At 46.8% G+C, this 13,112-nt stretch overlaps 1 protein-coding gene across 6 annotated transcripts; it reads left to right on the top strand.

Moving 5' to 3' along the window:
• Positions 1-232: 232 nt before the first annotated feature.
• Positions 233-13,023, top strand: Dedd (death effector domain containing). 6 transcript variants are annotated; one of them, XM_041643418.1, is made up of 6 exons: positions 233-441; positions 2,161-2,193; positions 8,960-9,348; positions 9,527-9,634; positions 11,044-11,190; positions 11,643-13,023. In XM_041643418.1, exons 3-6 carry the CDS (start codon positions 9,024-9,026, stop codon positions 12,017-12,019), a joined length of 957 nt encoding a protein of 318 aa, XP_041499352.1. In that variant the 5' UTR covers positions 233-441; positions 2,161-2,193; positions 8,960-9,023; the 3' UTR covers positions 12,020-13,023. The 6 variants fall into 6 exon arrangements, with proteins under 6 accessions (XP_041499352.1, XP_041499355.1, XP_041499353.1 ...); XM_041643421.1 differs by having other exon boundaries at positions 2,142-2,193; XM_041643420.1 differs by lacking the exon at positions 233-441 and adding an exon at positions 507-602.
• The last annotated feature ends 89 nt before the right edge of the window (positions 13,024-13,112 follow it).

The raw sequence follows: 13,112 nt of genomic DNA, 5'->3' as shown, positions 1-13,112 counted from the left end.
CAGCTCTGGCGCCACCAAGTCGTCCACAGCCAAGCGCGTTACTCTCTCCGCTTCTTAGAACCGCCCCGAAACCGCCACTAAGAAAACCCTGCGTTGCCAGCTTGCCCCAAAGCAAGATGGCTGCCCGTCTCCATTCTCTCTTCCCTACGTGAAGCTAGCCATTCCCTGCTTAATGCCGCTGCCAGGCTGCCCTCACCTAGTATGGCTCCTCCGCTCATGCCTCGTTATGGTCTCGAAGCCGACACTAACCGGCCAGGTTCCGGGAGGCGCTGTGCAGGATGCAGCCACCCCCGCCCGTCCCTCCCCTCCCCCACGCCCGCGGCGGCGGCGGCGGCGGAGGCGGAGGCGGCAGCGGCTGGAGCCCGGATGCGGCGCCGGGAGACAGGCCCGGGAGAGCCGCGCGGATGGATCCAACATGGCGGCGCCGAACCTGAGCCGAGAGTGAGGCGGCGGGGCGGCCGGAGTGGGGAGGGGGAGTCGAGTGGGACGGGGCGGGGCCGGGCGGGGCCGCCGAGGGCTTGGGGGAAGGAAAGTGAAGGGGGAGGCGGTGGCGACGTCCAGCCGGAGAACCTCCGGGGAGGGAGGTGACGGGACACTGCCAGGTGGGGGAGGGGAGAGGCCGAGGGGGGCGTGCAGGGGAGGTGGCAACTGTGGGAGAGGGCAGGGGTCGGGGCGCACGAGTGCGAGCATGGGGAGGGGCGTAAACAAGGGCCCAGGCCGGGCCAGGCCAGGGGTATTAAAGAGGCCGAGGTGGGGAGCGGGGCTGGGATCCAGCGCCTCGAGAGGGGTAGGAGCCGGAGGGAGAGCCTGAGGGTGCGAAGGGGCAGGGGGCTTGTGGCATGCGGTGGCAGGAGGGACCGGACTCCCGGGAGCGCTGTTGTGAGGACGTGGGAGAAGGGGGGAAGAATTTGACTTGAGACGTTTCGTGAAGGGAGGCTTTCAAAGTGTTAAAATTGGAAGTGGAAGCGGAAGGGCCTTGGGGAGAATTCGGGTGGAAAAGGAGAGAAGGAGGGTTTGGGGAATGGGGAGAGTGGAGATGTGCCGAGGCGGTGTAGAAAGTGAGAGACCCGGAGGAAAGTTTGGAAGGAAGGGGGGATAGGGCAGTGGAGCTGCACGGATGAGAGAGGTTTGGGGGTTTCCCTCTCCCCTGTGGAAAGACAGCAGAGTTAGGCAGTATCAGTTGCAGCCAATTTTAATTGCCAGGCGCTTAGCTTTTAATAGGGTGGGAAGGGCAGAAAGGAATGGTCATGTGGGTTTGGAGAATTGGGGTTGAATGAGGGTTCAACCGGATTTGCTTTCCAAAACAGACTCTTGCTTACTGCTTCCTTGTTTTTCCTGGTTACAAATAGGGAGATGAGTAAAGCGCTCTTCTAGTTTTTTTTTTTTTTTTTTTTTTTTTTTTTGCAATTAGCCGTACAAGAATGGGGAGGGAATCGTGATTGGAACCTTATATATAAAGGTGGAGGCGCTGGGAGCCTGAGGAGGCTATGGAAGAGGCAGCCTGGCATTTAGGTAATCAGGCTAATTAAATATGCCTTCCTTTGCAGACCCTCCTTTGGCTCTTCGGGTGCTGGGAGGGAAGGGGGGGTCCATATGCATATTTCGAGGCCTGGTTCTTACTGAAGCGTAGGCGTGACTGGATGCTGCTTTAGTGGCTATTTTGTTCTTGTTGTGTGCTAAAGGAAAAGGTGAAGTTCGAAATTGATTCTGGCCTGCTGAGTGAAGTCTAGCGAAGGAAGTGCTTTCTTGGGCTGCAACTTTTCCCCTTCCAGTTCCTCCTAAGCGCCCATGTTGTAAGAAAATAGATGGACTAAGGATCTGAGGAGAAAAGGGAGACTGTGTCAGCGGAATGGTTTTTTTCCCAGAGATGGTTGAGTTGGGGCTCTTCTTGCTATGAGCCATTGAGCCTGGAAATTCTTGGGGTTGATACTACATTGTGAATTGACAATCAGAGAGGGGACTTTGGGGACTTTGTTATGTTTGAGTTCTCTTCTTTAGCTTGGAGTAGTTTGTTCAGTGAGGTGACTTTAGGCTCCGATGACTTTTTTGGCTAACTGTGGGTGGACCTTTGAAGTTTCAAAATAAAGCTTGAAATTTTGCTCTTTCCCTCCTTACTTGTTTTTGTTTTTGTTTTTCTGCTGGCTTTGAAACTTGTGCTAGGAAGAGACCTGGGAAATTAAATTTCTTGCAAAGGTAAGTCTGGAACTTTTTGTTGTTTTCCAACAGTGGAAGGGACTGGGAAGGGTATGGCAAGCGTTGGGGTGAGGTAGATAGATGCTAGGGAAACTGAGGTTCACTCACTTTTCTGAGATCATTAAGGTTTCTCACAGTTACTCCTCAGGTAACTGGAGTTAGACAGGAGGAGAGAAAAATGGATCTTAGGTGTCTTGGACAAGGTCCTAGTGTTGGTTTGCTATTGTCTAGCTTTCTGGTCAGCTCTGAGTGAAACGTGTTTAGCATATGGAAAGCTGTGCTCTTGTACATTAGCTGTGAAATATTTCTCTTGGAGGGTGACTGAGGCACTTCAGCAGGAAGGCTTTTCTTCTAGTTTACTGTCTCTCCCAGCTGTTCAGAGTTCTTGGGATTTTTTTTGAAAACATACTGTGTAATTCTGCCTTCCAGATATATCTGGTTATGTTTTCCTAGTCCCACCAGCAGGAAAGCGCTTCATGTACTCTAACCGCCTTGAAGATTTTTTCATCTAGTAGTTGCTTCAAGGTTCAAGCCACTGTCCTCCCCCCACCCCCTCCAAGACAGGGTTTCTTTGTGTCTACTCATGGTAGACCAGGCTGGTCTCGAACTCACAGAGATCCACCTGCCTCTGCCTCCGTCTCCCAAGTGCTGGGATTAAAGGCATGCGCCACCACCGCCTGGCAAGCTATTCTTTTTTTTTAGATAGGGTCTCACTATGTAGTTCTGGCTGGCCCATAATTTGCTATGTAGACTAGGCTGGCCTCAATCTCACAGAGATCCATCTGCCTCTGCCTCCCAAGTGTGGGGATCAAAGGGTGTGCCACAACACCTGGCTATTGTCACTTCTTTTTTTTTAAGTTCTTCCACATGACTTAGTCTTGTAAGGGCTTCCAAAAGAGTCAAATATTTTTTTTCTCTTGTGAAAATATAGCTGTTATTCCTGTTAGAAAGAAGCTACATTTTCATCCTAAGATATTCTTCACATATTGTTTCTGATAATCAAAGCACTTTAAAAAGTTAGAGTTGTCATTTCTGGATGGGAGAGTCTAGACTGCTTGACTAGAGAATAATCTGTCTTGAAGAGACTGTCTAGGTACACATAGCCTCTTAGAGGCTCTTGGTATTTCAGTCCTCCCTAAAGGAAGACAAACTGGGACTTCCGGAAATTCAGCAGTTCATCAGAATCTAGAATTATTCTGTGCTAGGATGTATGTAGCTCAGTGGGAGAGCGCTTACCTACTCATGCCCAAGGCCCCTAGGTTTTAATCTCTATTCCAAAAAATTTTGCATGTTAATATCTGAAATAAAGCAAGATCATTCAGTGGATCAGTATACTTGTTTATGGTTGTGTATCTGTTTGTTTTTATAGAGTCTCACTATTGTAGATCAGGCGGCTTTGAACTCGGAGATCCACCTGCCTCTGCCTCCCAGGTGCTGGGATTAAAGGTGTGCCACCGCGCTTGGCTGCCTGCTGCTTTCTGTCTCAGTAGTTACCGTATCTTAGAAACCAACACAAACGTTCTTTCTAAGAAATCTGTTTGGAGGAGTGTGTTCTGACCGCGGTGCTATCTTCCATCTAGGGGCTCTGTGTCTAAGCTGAGTTCTCTTGCCACTGAAAGCTGAATATAATTTGGATTAAGAGGAAGTTGGTAACATTCTTTTCATCCTGAAGTGAGATTCTTAGACACCTTGGCTGGGTTGCTGAGTTAACTCACAATCCTAGATGATAATTAAATGGGGAGAGCTGCCCACCAGCCTGCACGCCAGCGTCTTGATATTATGCTGGAAGACATGCCTTGGGAAATGCTTATTTCTGTGTTTTGCTTCCTTGCATAGTGTTAGTCTGATCAGTGGCCCAACAAGGAAGAGTCTGGATCATTTGTGTTGGTCTTAAAGAAGTTGGCATTTTCTTAGTCCCACACAATTTCAGATATAACTAGGTCAAAGTAGACCTCCTGGGATGGACCAGAAGGGAGTATGTCTCTACCACCTGCTGTTCACCTGAATGGCAACAGCAGGCGACAGAGGAGGCATTGCTGGGGTGAAATGAAACGCGTTTGTGATAGTTGGATTTAGGAGTTAAATGAGCTGTGTCTGACTGGCCTTCCTTTTCCTGTAGAATATGATAGAATTGTTTTGGGTTGAAGAGACCTAATAGCGTCTCTGGATCTAATAAGGAAAGTGACATGCATCCTTTTTTAATCATCTTTCATGTAAAATAGAATTTCTCAAACTTAGTACTATAGACATTTTTATCCAGATTATTATTATTTTGGTTTTTCAAGACAAGGTTTCTCTGTATAGTTTTGGAGCCTGTCCTGGAACTCACTCTGTAGACCAGGCTGGCCTCAAACTCACAGATCCACCTGCCTCTGCCTCCTGAGTGCTGGGATTAAAGGTTTGCACCACCGCCGCCTAATGTCGTCCAGATAAACTTTTGTTGATAGTGCTTGTCTCCTGCGCTGTAGGATGTGTAGCGGTGCCCTAGCATTATTGGATGCTGGTAGTAGGCTCTTCACAAAGCTTGACAATCAAAACCGTCTCATTGCCAGATGTCCCCTGGTTGGACAAATTGCTCTGATGAATCCTAGTACCTTAGATGATCTAGTACTTAAAAGTGATTCTGTCCCCCTTCCTCCCCCCTCCCAAGAGAAGGGTGTTGATCCCAGAGGATCGAGACCTATTGTAGAATTACATTGATTGTGGAATTAGGACTACAGTGTTTTCCTTTATTTTGCCTCATTTTCCAGGGACAGAGTATGTGGGGGTGGTTTTTCTTAATTGCTTAGGGTTTCAGGACACTTTGAATTAGAGAACCAAGGAACAACCTGCTCTTCTGATTGGTTGGACGTGAAGCCTGCCCATCTGTTTTCTTTGGGATGCTTATAATCAGCAGCTGGCCAAGGGAACAGGTGGGATAGGGACCATGAAAAAGTTGCAGGGACTCTAAGGAAGCTCAGTTTTCTCCTGCTGCCTACTTGAGTAAGAAGCTATTTTTCCTCAGCAGCCCCATTTGTACTCGGTGACAACAGGTGAAATGGGAGAGGAAGAGATGGGGAAAGCCAGTGTGTAGTTGAATAACGGTTCCCTCAGCTGTTTCCCATACTGTGGGTGGGATACCTGGCCTATCAAAACTACATGTGGCTTATATTTCCTTTTTTTTTTTTCTTGGATTTCTCCTTTTTCTTTTTAAAATTTATTTATTGTTTTTTTCTTTGTTTTGTTTTGTTTTCTTTTTTGAGATGGGGTTTCTGTTTGTAGCCTGACTGTCCTGGAACTTGCCTTGTAGACCAGGCTGGCCTGCCTGCCCCTCTGGAGTGCTGGGATGAAAGGCATATATCAACTGGCTTATTTTTTCTTTTAAAGGGAAGGAGTCTCTCTGCACTTTCCTTGTTGGGTCACTGAGGGAGAAAGGTTCTGTCAGCTATCATGATGGTCCTTCTGAAGTAGCTTAGCACTCTGTTCTTCTTTTCTCTTTGGTGCTAGGAATAGACTCCAAGGCCTCATGAGGGCTGAGCATCACTCTACCACTGAGTGATAGCCGAAGCTTCTCGGTTTCTGTCTTGTAGCGTAGCCAGTATCCTTGTGTATAAAATGGTCGGAACATCATCTTGTTGAATAGGGTGGTTTGCTATGGGTAGTTTTTTATGGTATGGAGACAACTCTAGCTGGATTTATGTACTTGGTTACTGAAATGTGGAATGTACTCATGTGCACACCCCCACCCGCCCCATTCCGAGTCAGGTCCCACTGTATAACTCAACCTGGCCTTGAATTTGTTATCCACCTCAGCCCCCCTAATTCTGGGATTATAGGCGTGCACACGTACAGCCATGCCTGGTTTCCATGTCTTTTTGGTGGAGTCCTCTCTCTGTCTTGGACTTTGATAAGTTTGAGTTTGGTTGTTCAGTTGGTGTTGCTCGTGTTGTGACCTCTTGGAAATTCAGTTCAGTTCCCAACAACAGGCTGCTCCGACAGATGTCTGCTATTAGGGTTAGGATTATAGAGATGAGCCTGGCAGTGGTGGTGCACACCTTTAACCTCAGCACTCAGGAGGCAGAGGCTGGAGGATCTCTGTGAGTTTGAGGACAACCTGGTTTACAAATCAAGTTCCAGAACAGTTAGGGTTGTTGCACAGAGAAACCCTGTCTTGAACCCCCTCCCCACCCCCACCAAGAAAGATTAATGGTGGTGGGTTAGATGTGGTGGCAAATACCTTTCTTTAATCCTAGTACTCAGAAGGTAGAGGCAGGTAGATCTTCAAGTTGGAGGTCAGTCTGGTCTACATAGAGTTCCAGGACAGCCAGGGATACAAAGAGAGACCTTGTCTCAAAAAAAACCAGCACTTCCCCCACAAATATTGATGGTGTTAGAATCTGCCTGTAATCTTAGCATTGAGAAGGCTCAGGTAGGACGAATAAAAGGCCATTGCCAGCCGGGCGATGGTGGCGCACACCTTTAATCCCAGCACTTGGGAGGCAGAGGCTGGCAAAAAAGAAAGTCCATTGCCTACCTAGGTTACTTAGCAAGTTCAAGGCTAGTCTGGGCTACATGTTGAGACTTTGTGTCAAAAAAAAAAAAAAAAAAAAAGATTTAGAGAACAGAGACTCCTTGAAAGAGTCAGTTACAGAAGCTGGTGAGATGGCTCAGCAGGTTAAGGCATGTGCTACCAAGTCTAACAATCTGTCTTCCATCTCTGGGACTCACTTGGTAGAAAGAGAGAACTAACTGGCCCCTGAATGTTGTCCTCTGACCTCCACACGTGCACTGTGGCCGTATGCCCACACACACACACACAAAATAAATAAATAAATGGAATACAAATTAAAATAGAGTCAGCTGTAGTAGTATAGTTCACACGATGATCGGAATCTGAACCATGGCAATGGCAGTAGCAATGAAAGGGAGAGCACACTTAAGAAATATTTTGCCGCCGGTCGGTGGTAACATATGCCTCTAATCCCAGCACTGGGGAGGCAGAGACAAAAAAAGAAATATTTTGCATTGTATAGTAGGAATTAAGAACTGGCTGTGGTTGGTGGTCTTGGTCAGGGTAGAACAATACTCAGTAGAACTCTCTCTCAAGACAGTAAGTATGAGAAACTATAAAGTGGAGGTGAAAACTGTTAAAACTAGATGATTGGTTGATGATATTACCCAGGGTGAGTTTGTGAATGAAATACAGGACTGTGATTGGTCCTTCGCAGGGGTTTGTTACATGCCATCTGTGAGGAAGGGTTAGTTTTTTGTTTGTTCTTGTATTCTGTTTTTGAAACCAGTGGCCCAGAATGGATTCATCCTCCTGTTGCGTGAGGCTCTGTGTGCTGGGATTATGGCGTGTGCCACTATACTCACTTTGGCCACTGAGACTTTGAGGTTAAGGGACATGCTCAAAGTCACACAACTAGAGTTTGTAACGACACAGTCAGAATTTAAACTAGCTCTAGCTAGTGTCCGATTCAGTGTCTATATCAAAGACTGTATTCTCTACTTTTCGGTTTTGCCTATATTTAAGAAATGGGGCAGATGGTGGTGGTGCACACAGGTGGATCTCTGTGAGTTCAAGGCTGGCCTGGTCTACAGAGTGCGTTTCAGGACAGCCAGGACTACACAGAGAAATTCAATCTTGAAAGAGAAAAATAGATTAAATGAATGAATGAATGAGGCCAAGTGTGATATTGCGTGCCTTTAATCCCAGCACTCAGGAGACAGAAGCAGACAGATCTCTGAGTTTGAGGCCAGCCTAGTCTACAATGGTTTTAGGACAGCCAGGTTTACATAGTGGCCTGGGGCTCTCTCTGTAGACCATTAGTTTGGTCTCAAACTCCCAGAGATCCTTGTGAATTCTAGGATCAAAGGGGTACACTGTCCAGATGTTACTCTTACTGTATTTTTTTTTGTTTGTATAAGATGGGCTTTCAATAAATAGACCAGGTCAGTGTAGAATCAGAGCCTAGTGTCTCTCCCTCATCACTGCTGGTTATAGGCATGTGACTCCATGATCATTGTTTTCAAGGGACCAAAAGCAGTGTTTTGAATGCAAGAGGTGTTGTAGAGTTGAACAATCTGGATAGCATGAAATAAAAAAACAAAATTTGAGATAGTTTCTTGTAGTCCATACTGGCCTAGATCTTGCTCTATAGTTGAGGATGGCTTTGAACTTCTGGTTTGAGTGCTAGGATTACAGGCATGCTTTATCACACTGGCTTGTTTTGTTTGAGAAGTGGTCTACCTATGTATCTCTGACTGGATTGCAACTTGCTGTGCAGACCAGAATGGCTTCAAACTTAGGACAGTCCTCCTGCCTTTGGCTCCTGAGTGTTGTAAGTACAGATGTGTACTCTCATGCTTAGCTGCAGTAGAAACTTCTGAACTATGCCATACTAAAATCGCACAAAAATTCTCAAGGAAGTGACTGTATCCCTCCGTAGGATCTGGACTTAGGGTGTCATCTGTTCAGTATGAAGAGCCTTAGGATGGCTTTTATTTGTTTGTTTGTTTTTTGAGATTGGGTCTCTATGTAGCTTTGACTGTCCAAGAATTCTGTGGTCTACTTGTGTCTGCCTCCTGGATGCTGAGATGAAAGGCATGAACCACCACACCCAGGATGGGTTTATTTGTTTATTTACTTATTTTTAGTAAACACTTTATGATATTTAATAAATGTACTAAGCAGTATACTGTTAGTAGCATGCTGAGACAATGCAGATAAATAAAATTAGTTGTTACCAGTGTGTGGTTCATGGGTTCTTGGCCTGTCTTACAGGACACTGGAGATTGCAGCTGCTGAGCAGGGGTTCTGGAAGGCACTCTGTCCCTGAGCCTCTAGCATGGCGGGCCTGAAGCGGCGGGCAAGCCAGGTGTGGCCTGAAGAGCATGGTGAGCAGGAACATGGGCTCTACAGCCTCCACCGTATGTTTGACATCGTGGGCACCCACCTAACGCATAGAGATGTTCGTGTGCTTTCTTTTCTCTTCGTTGATGTTATTGACGACCATGAGCGTGGACTCATTCGAAATGGCCGTGACTTCTTACTGGCACTGGAGCGCCAGGGCCGCTGTGATGAGAGTAACTTTCGCCAGGTGCTGCAGCTGCTGCGCATCATCACTCGCCATGACTTGCTGCCCTACGTTACTCTCAAGAAGAGACGGGCTGGTGAGGGCTTACAGGGTCTGGGAACACTTGAGTACGAGAGGGCTCGTGGGAGTTAGTAGCATAGGAGTCTAAAAGGGAGGTGGTCTTGACCGAGGGAGCACCCAGAGAATAAACTGTGAGACCCTTGGGAGGAGGTAGATGTGTATTTTTTTCTGAGTGCCTCGTTCTCCTTCTACAGTGTGCCCTGACCTTGTAGACAAGTATCTGGAGGAAACATCAATTCGCTATGTGACCCCCAGAGCCCTCAGTGATCCAGAACCGAGGCCTCCCCAGCCCTCTAAAACAGGTGAGTTTTTACTTGTAATTTTCATAAGCAAGAATATTGACCCCATCACATGCCTGGCTGGGCCAACATAATGAAAGGATATTGTCCTCTTCATCTACCCATTAAAAAAGTCAGAGACTGGGTGATACTCAGTCTGTAACGTGCTTGTTGCCTAAGCATGAAGACTCAAGTTGAGCATCCCAGCACCTACATAGAAAAGCTGGGCAATCAAAGAGTGGCTGTAACCTTAGTTGTTGTAGAGGCAGAGAGAGGCAAATCCCTGGAGCTCCCCGTCAACCAGCCTTAGCACATTCGTTAACTTGAGGTTCAGTGAAAGGCCGTGTCTAGAAAGTAGTGGGCAGAGAATTGAGGAAGATGTCCACTGTTGACCTTTGGCCTTCGAATCAGGCATGCCCATGTGACTACATCCTGTGAACATGTACACACACAAATCAGATGAGATAAGCTTTGTCCAGGTCTAATGTTTGCTCTCACTAAGATTTTTCTTTAAGTCATTTTTTGAAAAAAAAAATCAATTTTATGCATATGACTATTTTGTCTGCATGCCTGTTAACCTTCTCTCCAGCCTCTAGGGCAGTTTTGTGTTTTTTAAATTTATTTTTATGTATATGAGCATCTGCCTGGATCCTGTGGAGCTGAAGAAGGGTGTCAGATCCCTTCAAACTGGAGTTATAGATAATTATAAGCCACTGTAGGTGTTAGAAACTGAGCCTGGGTCCTCTCCAAAAGCTACAAGTGCTCTTAACCACTGAGCCATCTCTCCCAACTTTTTGTTTGTTTGTTTGTTTGTTTATTTATTTATGGGAGGCAGGGTTTCTCTGTGTAACAGTCCTGGGGAACTCACTCTGTAGACCAGGCTGGCCTAGAACTCAACAGAGGTCCACGTGCCTCTGCCTTCCAAGAGCTGGGATTAAAGGGTGCGCCACCACTGTCTGACCTTCTCCCAACTTTTTTTTTTTTTTGAGATTTCTATTTAGCCCAGGTAATGTAGAACTCTGTGTAATCCAGGCTGGCCTTTGACTTCATCTTCCTTCACTTTTTTTCTTGTTGCTGTTTTGAGACAGAGTTCTGAAACTCACTGTATAGACCAGACTGGTCTCAAACTCGGAGATCTGCCTGCCTCTGCCTCCCAAACACTGTGATCAAAGGTGTGCATTGCTGCCCAGCTTCCTTCTTTCACTCTTGAGTGCTGGGATAACAAATTTCTTCCGCCACACTTAGTACCCACCCCCATGCTGGGGTTACGCCCAGATCTTCATTATACTAGACAGACATTTGATCACCTCAGCCATCAGATTCATCAATACTGCTTTTATTATTAAGTATAAATGATTCCTTTGCATTATTCCAAGTGAAGTATTTGAAGTTCTGCTTTTAAAACGTGTGTTTTCCATTTCCTTTCTGGCCAGTGCCTCCCCACTATCCTGTGGTGTGCTGCCCCACTTCAGGTTCTCAGATGTGTAGTAAGCGACCAGCCCGAGGGAGAGCCACACTTGGGAACCAGCGAAAACGCCGGAAGTCGGTGACACCAGATCCCAAGGAAAAGCAGACCTGTGGTAAGGAAATTCAAGGATTCTAAAGGAAAAATACAAAGAACTCCTGGGATAATGGGCAGTGTGTTGTTCAGTGCAAGGCGGCTTTGGTTGCTTTTGTCCGGTCGGGTGTGGTTTTTATGAGATTATCCTTTGGCAGTGTTACATTACAATTCTTTTTAGTTAAGTCAAAGGAATGCCAATATGACTTCTTTATTACAGGATGAACCAAGTCAAGACAATTAAAATACATTTCTGCACCTTTTTAAGAAAACAGCTGTTACAAACAAGGTGCTGTTTGTGAGTGACCCAAGCATATTCACTGTAGGGAAGCTCCAGCACTGAGGCAGGACTTCAGAGACACTTCAGAGAACTGGCTTTGGGGAGGGTTTCTGCTCTGCTGGTCTTGCTTGCTTTTCTAGCTTTGGATGTAAACCCAGTCCTTCCTATAAACCATTCTCCTTAAATTCTCCCAGACATCAGGCTTCGAGTCCGGGCGGAATACTGCCAGCATGAGACTGCTCTGCAAGGCAACGTCTTCTCCAATAAGCAGGACCCACTTGAGCGCCAGTTTGAGCGCTTTAACCAGGCCAACACTATCCTCAAGTCCCGGGACCTGGGCTCCATCATCTGTGACATCAAGTTCTCTGAGCTCACCTACCTCGACGCATTCTGGCGCGACTACATCAATGGCTCGTTATTAGAAGCACTGAAAGGTGTCTTCATCACAGACTCTCTCAAGCAAGCTGTGGGCCACGAAGCCATCAAGCTGCTGGTGAACGTGGATGAGGAGGACTATGAGCTTGGCCGACAGAAACTCCTGAGGAACTTGATGCTGCAAGCATTGCCCTGACCTTTCCCCCTTCTCACCTCTGGGGATTGTTTGCTCCGTCACGTCTGGAGCTTACATACTATTCTGGGGTTTGTTCTCTGCCCTTCAGCCAATCACACCGCCTTTTTTTTTTTTTTTTAAAGGAAAAGACAAAGGAAAGTGGAAGTGGTGTTCCCTACCCCTCCCTGCACCCATGTGCCTGGGCTTCCCCTCTGTTTCCTGTTGCCACTTACCCCGTAATGTGTGTCTACAGCCACCTTACCACTGAGCCGTAAGACAAGTGTATAGGGATGGAGTCTATGGAACATAGCCTGTGTAAGGGACTGAACGTTGCTTTCAGGTGCATTGAGGGGTAATCGATACTTATGGCTTTATGAGGGCTCTTAGATTTGTCTGAAAACCAAAGGGCTGTGAGTAAAGGAGCTGTGGAAGGTGGGACTCGGAAGTGTATTTTGGAAATTAATTACCACCTTCTTCCAAATTATAGAATTTTTTAAAAACAAAGAAGCTGTGGCCCTTTCCACTCTCTCCTGGCCTCTGGTGCTGCTCCTCTCTGCCTTTCCTTCATTCCATGGCTTGAAACTGCTGCCTCGTGTGGCTCCCTCCCTTTCCCCTTTGTCAGATCCTCTCCAACAGTTAGATGACTGGGGCAGCCTCATAACCCCTCCCAGCTGTGATGTATGTGTGACACCAATACACAGGATGGACGGACGACAGGGTGCTGGTTAAAGTTTCTCTGAAAAGGAAGGGGTGTGTGGCATGTCCCTTCCATTTCTAGTAAAAATAACAAATGAACTCTTCCCTCATCCTGAGCCCCTTTGCCCTTGCTTCCTTCTGGCTTGAGAGAAAGTGAGTATTCAGTATCAACTTCGGCTCCTGCCCTCTACCTTTCCTCCTGGAGAATGGGGCTAGGACATGCACTGAGCCTTGTTGCACTTTCTTAGGTAGGGAGGCATGTTTGAGCCAGGAGGCCTACAAGTGGAGCGTATTCGAGCAGGTACCACAGCAACTCCCCTTCCAGCCCTCAAAGGAGAAGCCCAGACAGACATTATGATTATTATATTTTTTTCAATGCCAGTGCTGCTCAGCCTTCAGCGTAACTTCAGTTTTCATG

This window comes from Microtus oregoni, unplaced genomic scaffold (genome assembly GCF_018167655.1).
Source record: "Microtus oregoni isolate MIOR12 unplaced genomic scaffold, Mior012 000086F_ref0000336, whole genome shotgun sequence".
NCBI classification, from domain to species: domain Eukaryota; kingdom Metazoa; phylum Chordata; class Mammalia; order Rodentia; family Cricetidae; genus Microtus; species Microtus oregoni.
This window is presented reverse-complemented; position numbering and strand designations above follow the sequence as displayed.

Excerpts from the sequence above, each read along its gene's own strand:
- Dedd (XM_041643419.1), top strand. The coding sequence starts at position 9,024 with ATGGCGGGCCTGAAGCGGCGGGCAAGCCAGGTGTGGCCTGAAGAGCAT. Across the intron at positions 9,349-9,526 it reads TCTCAAGAAGAGACGGGCTG|TGTGCCCTGACCTTGTAGAC; the intron begins GTGAGGGCTTAC and ends CTCCTTCTACAG. Across the intron at positions 11,191-11,642 it reads CAAGGAAAAGCAGACCTGTG|ACATCAGGCTTCGAGTCCGG; the intron begins GTAAGGAAATTC and ends AAATTCTCCCAG.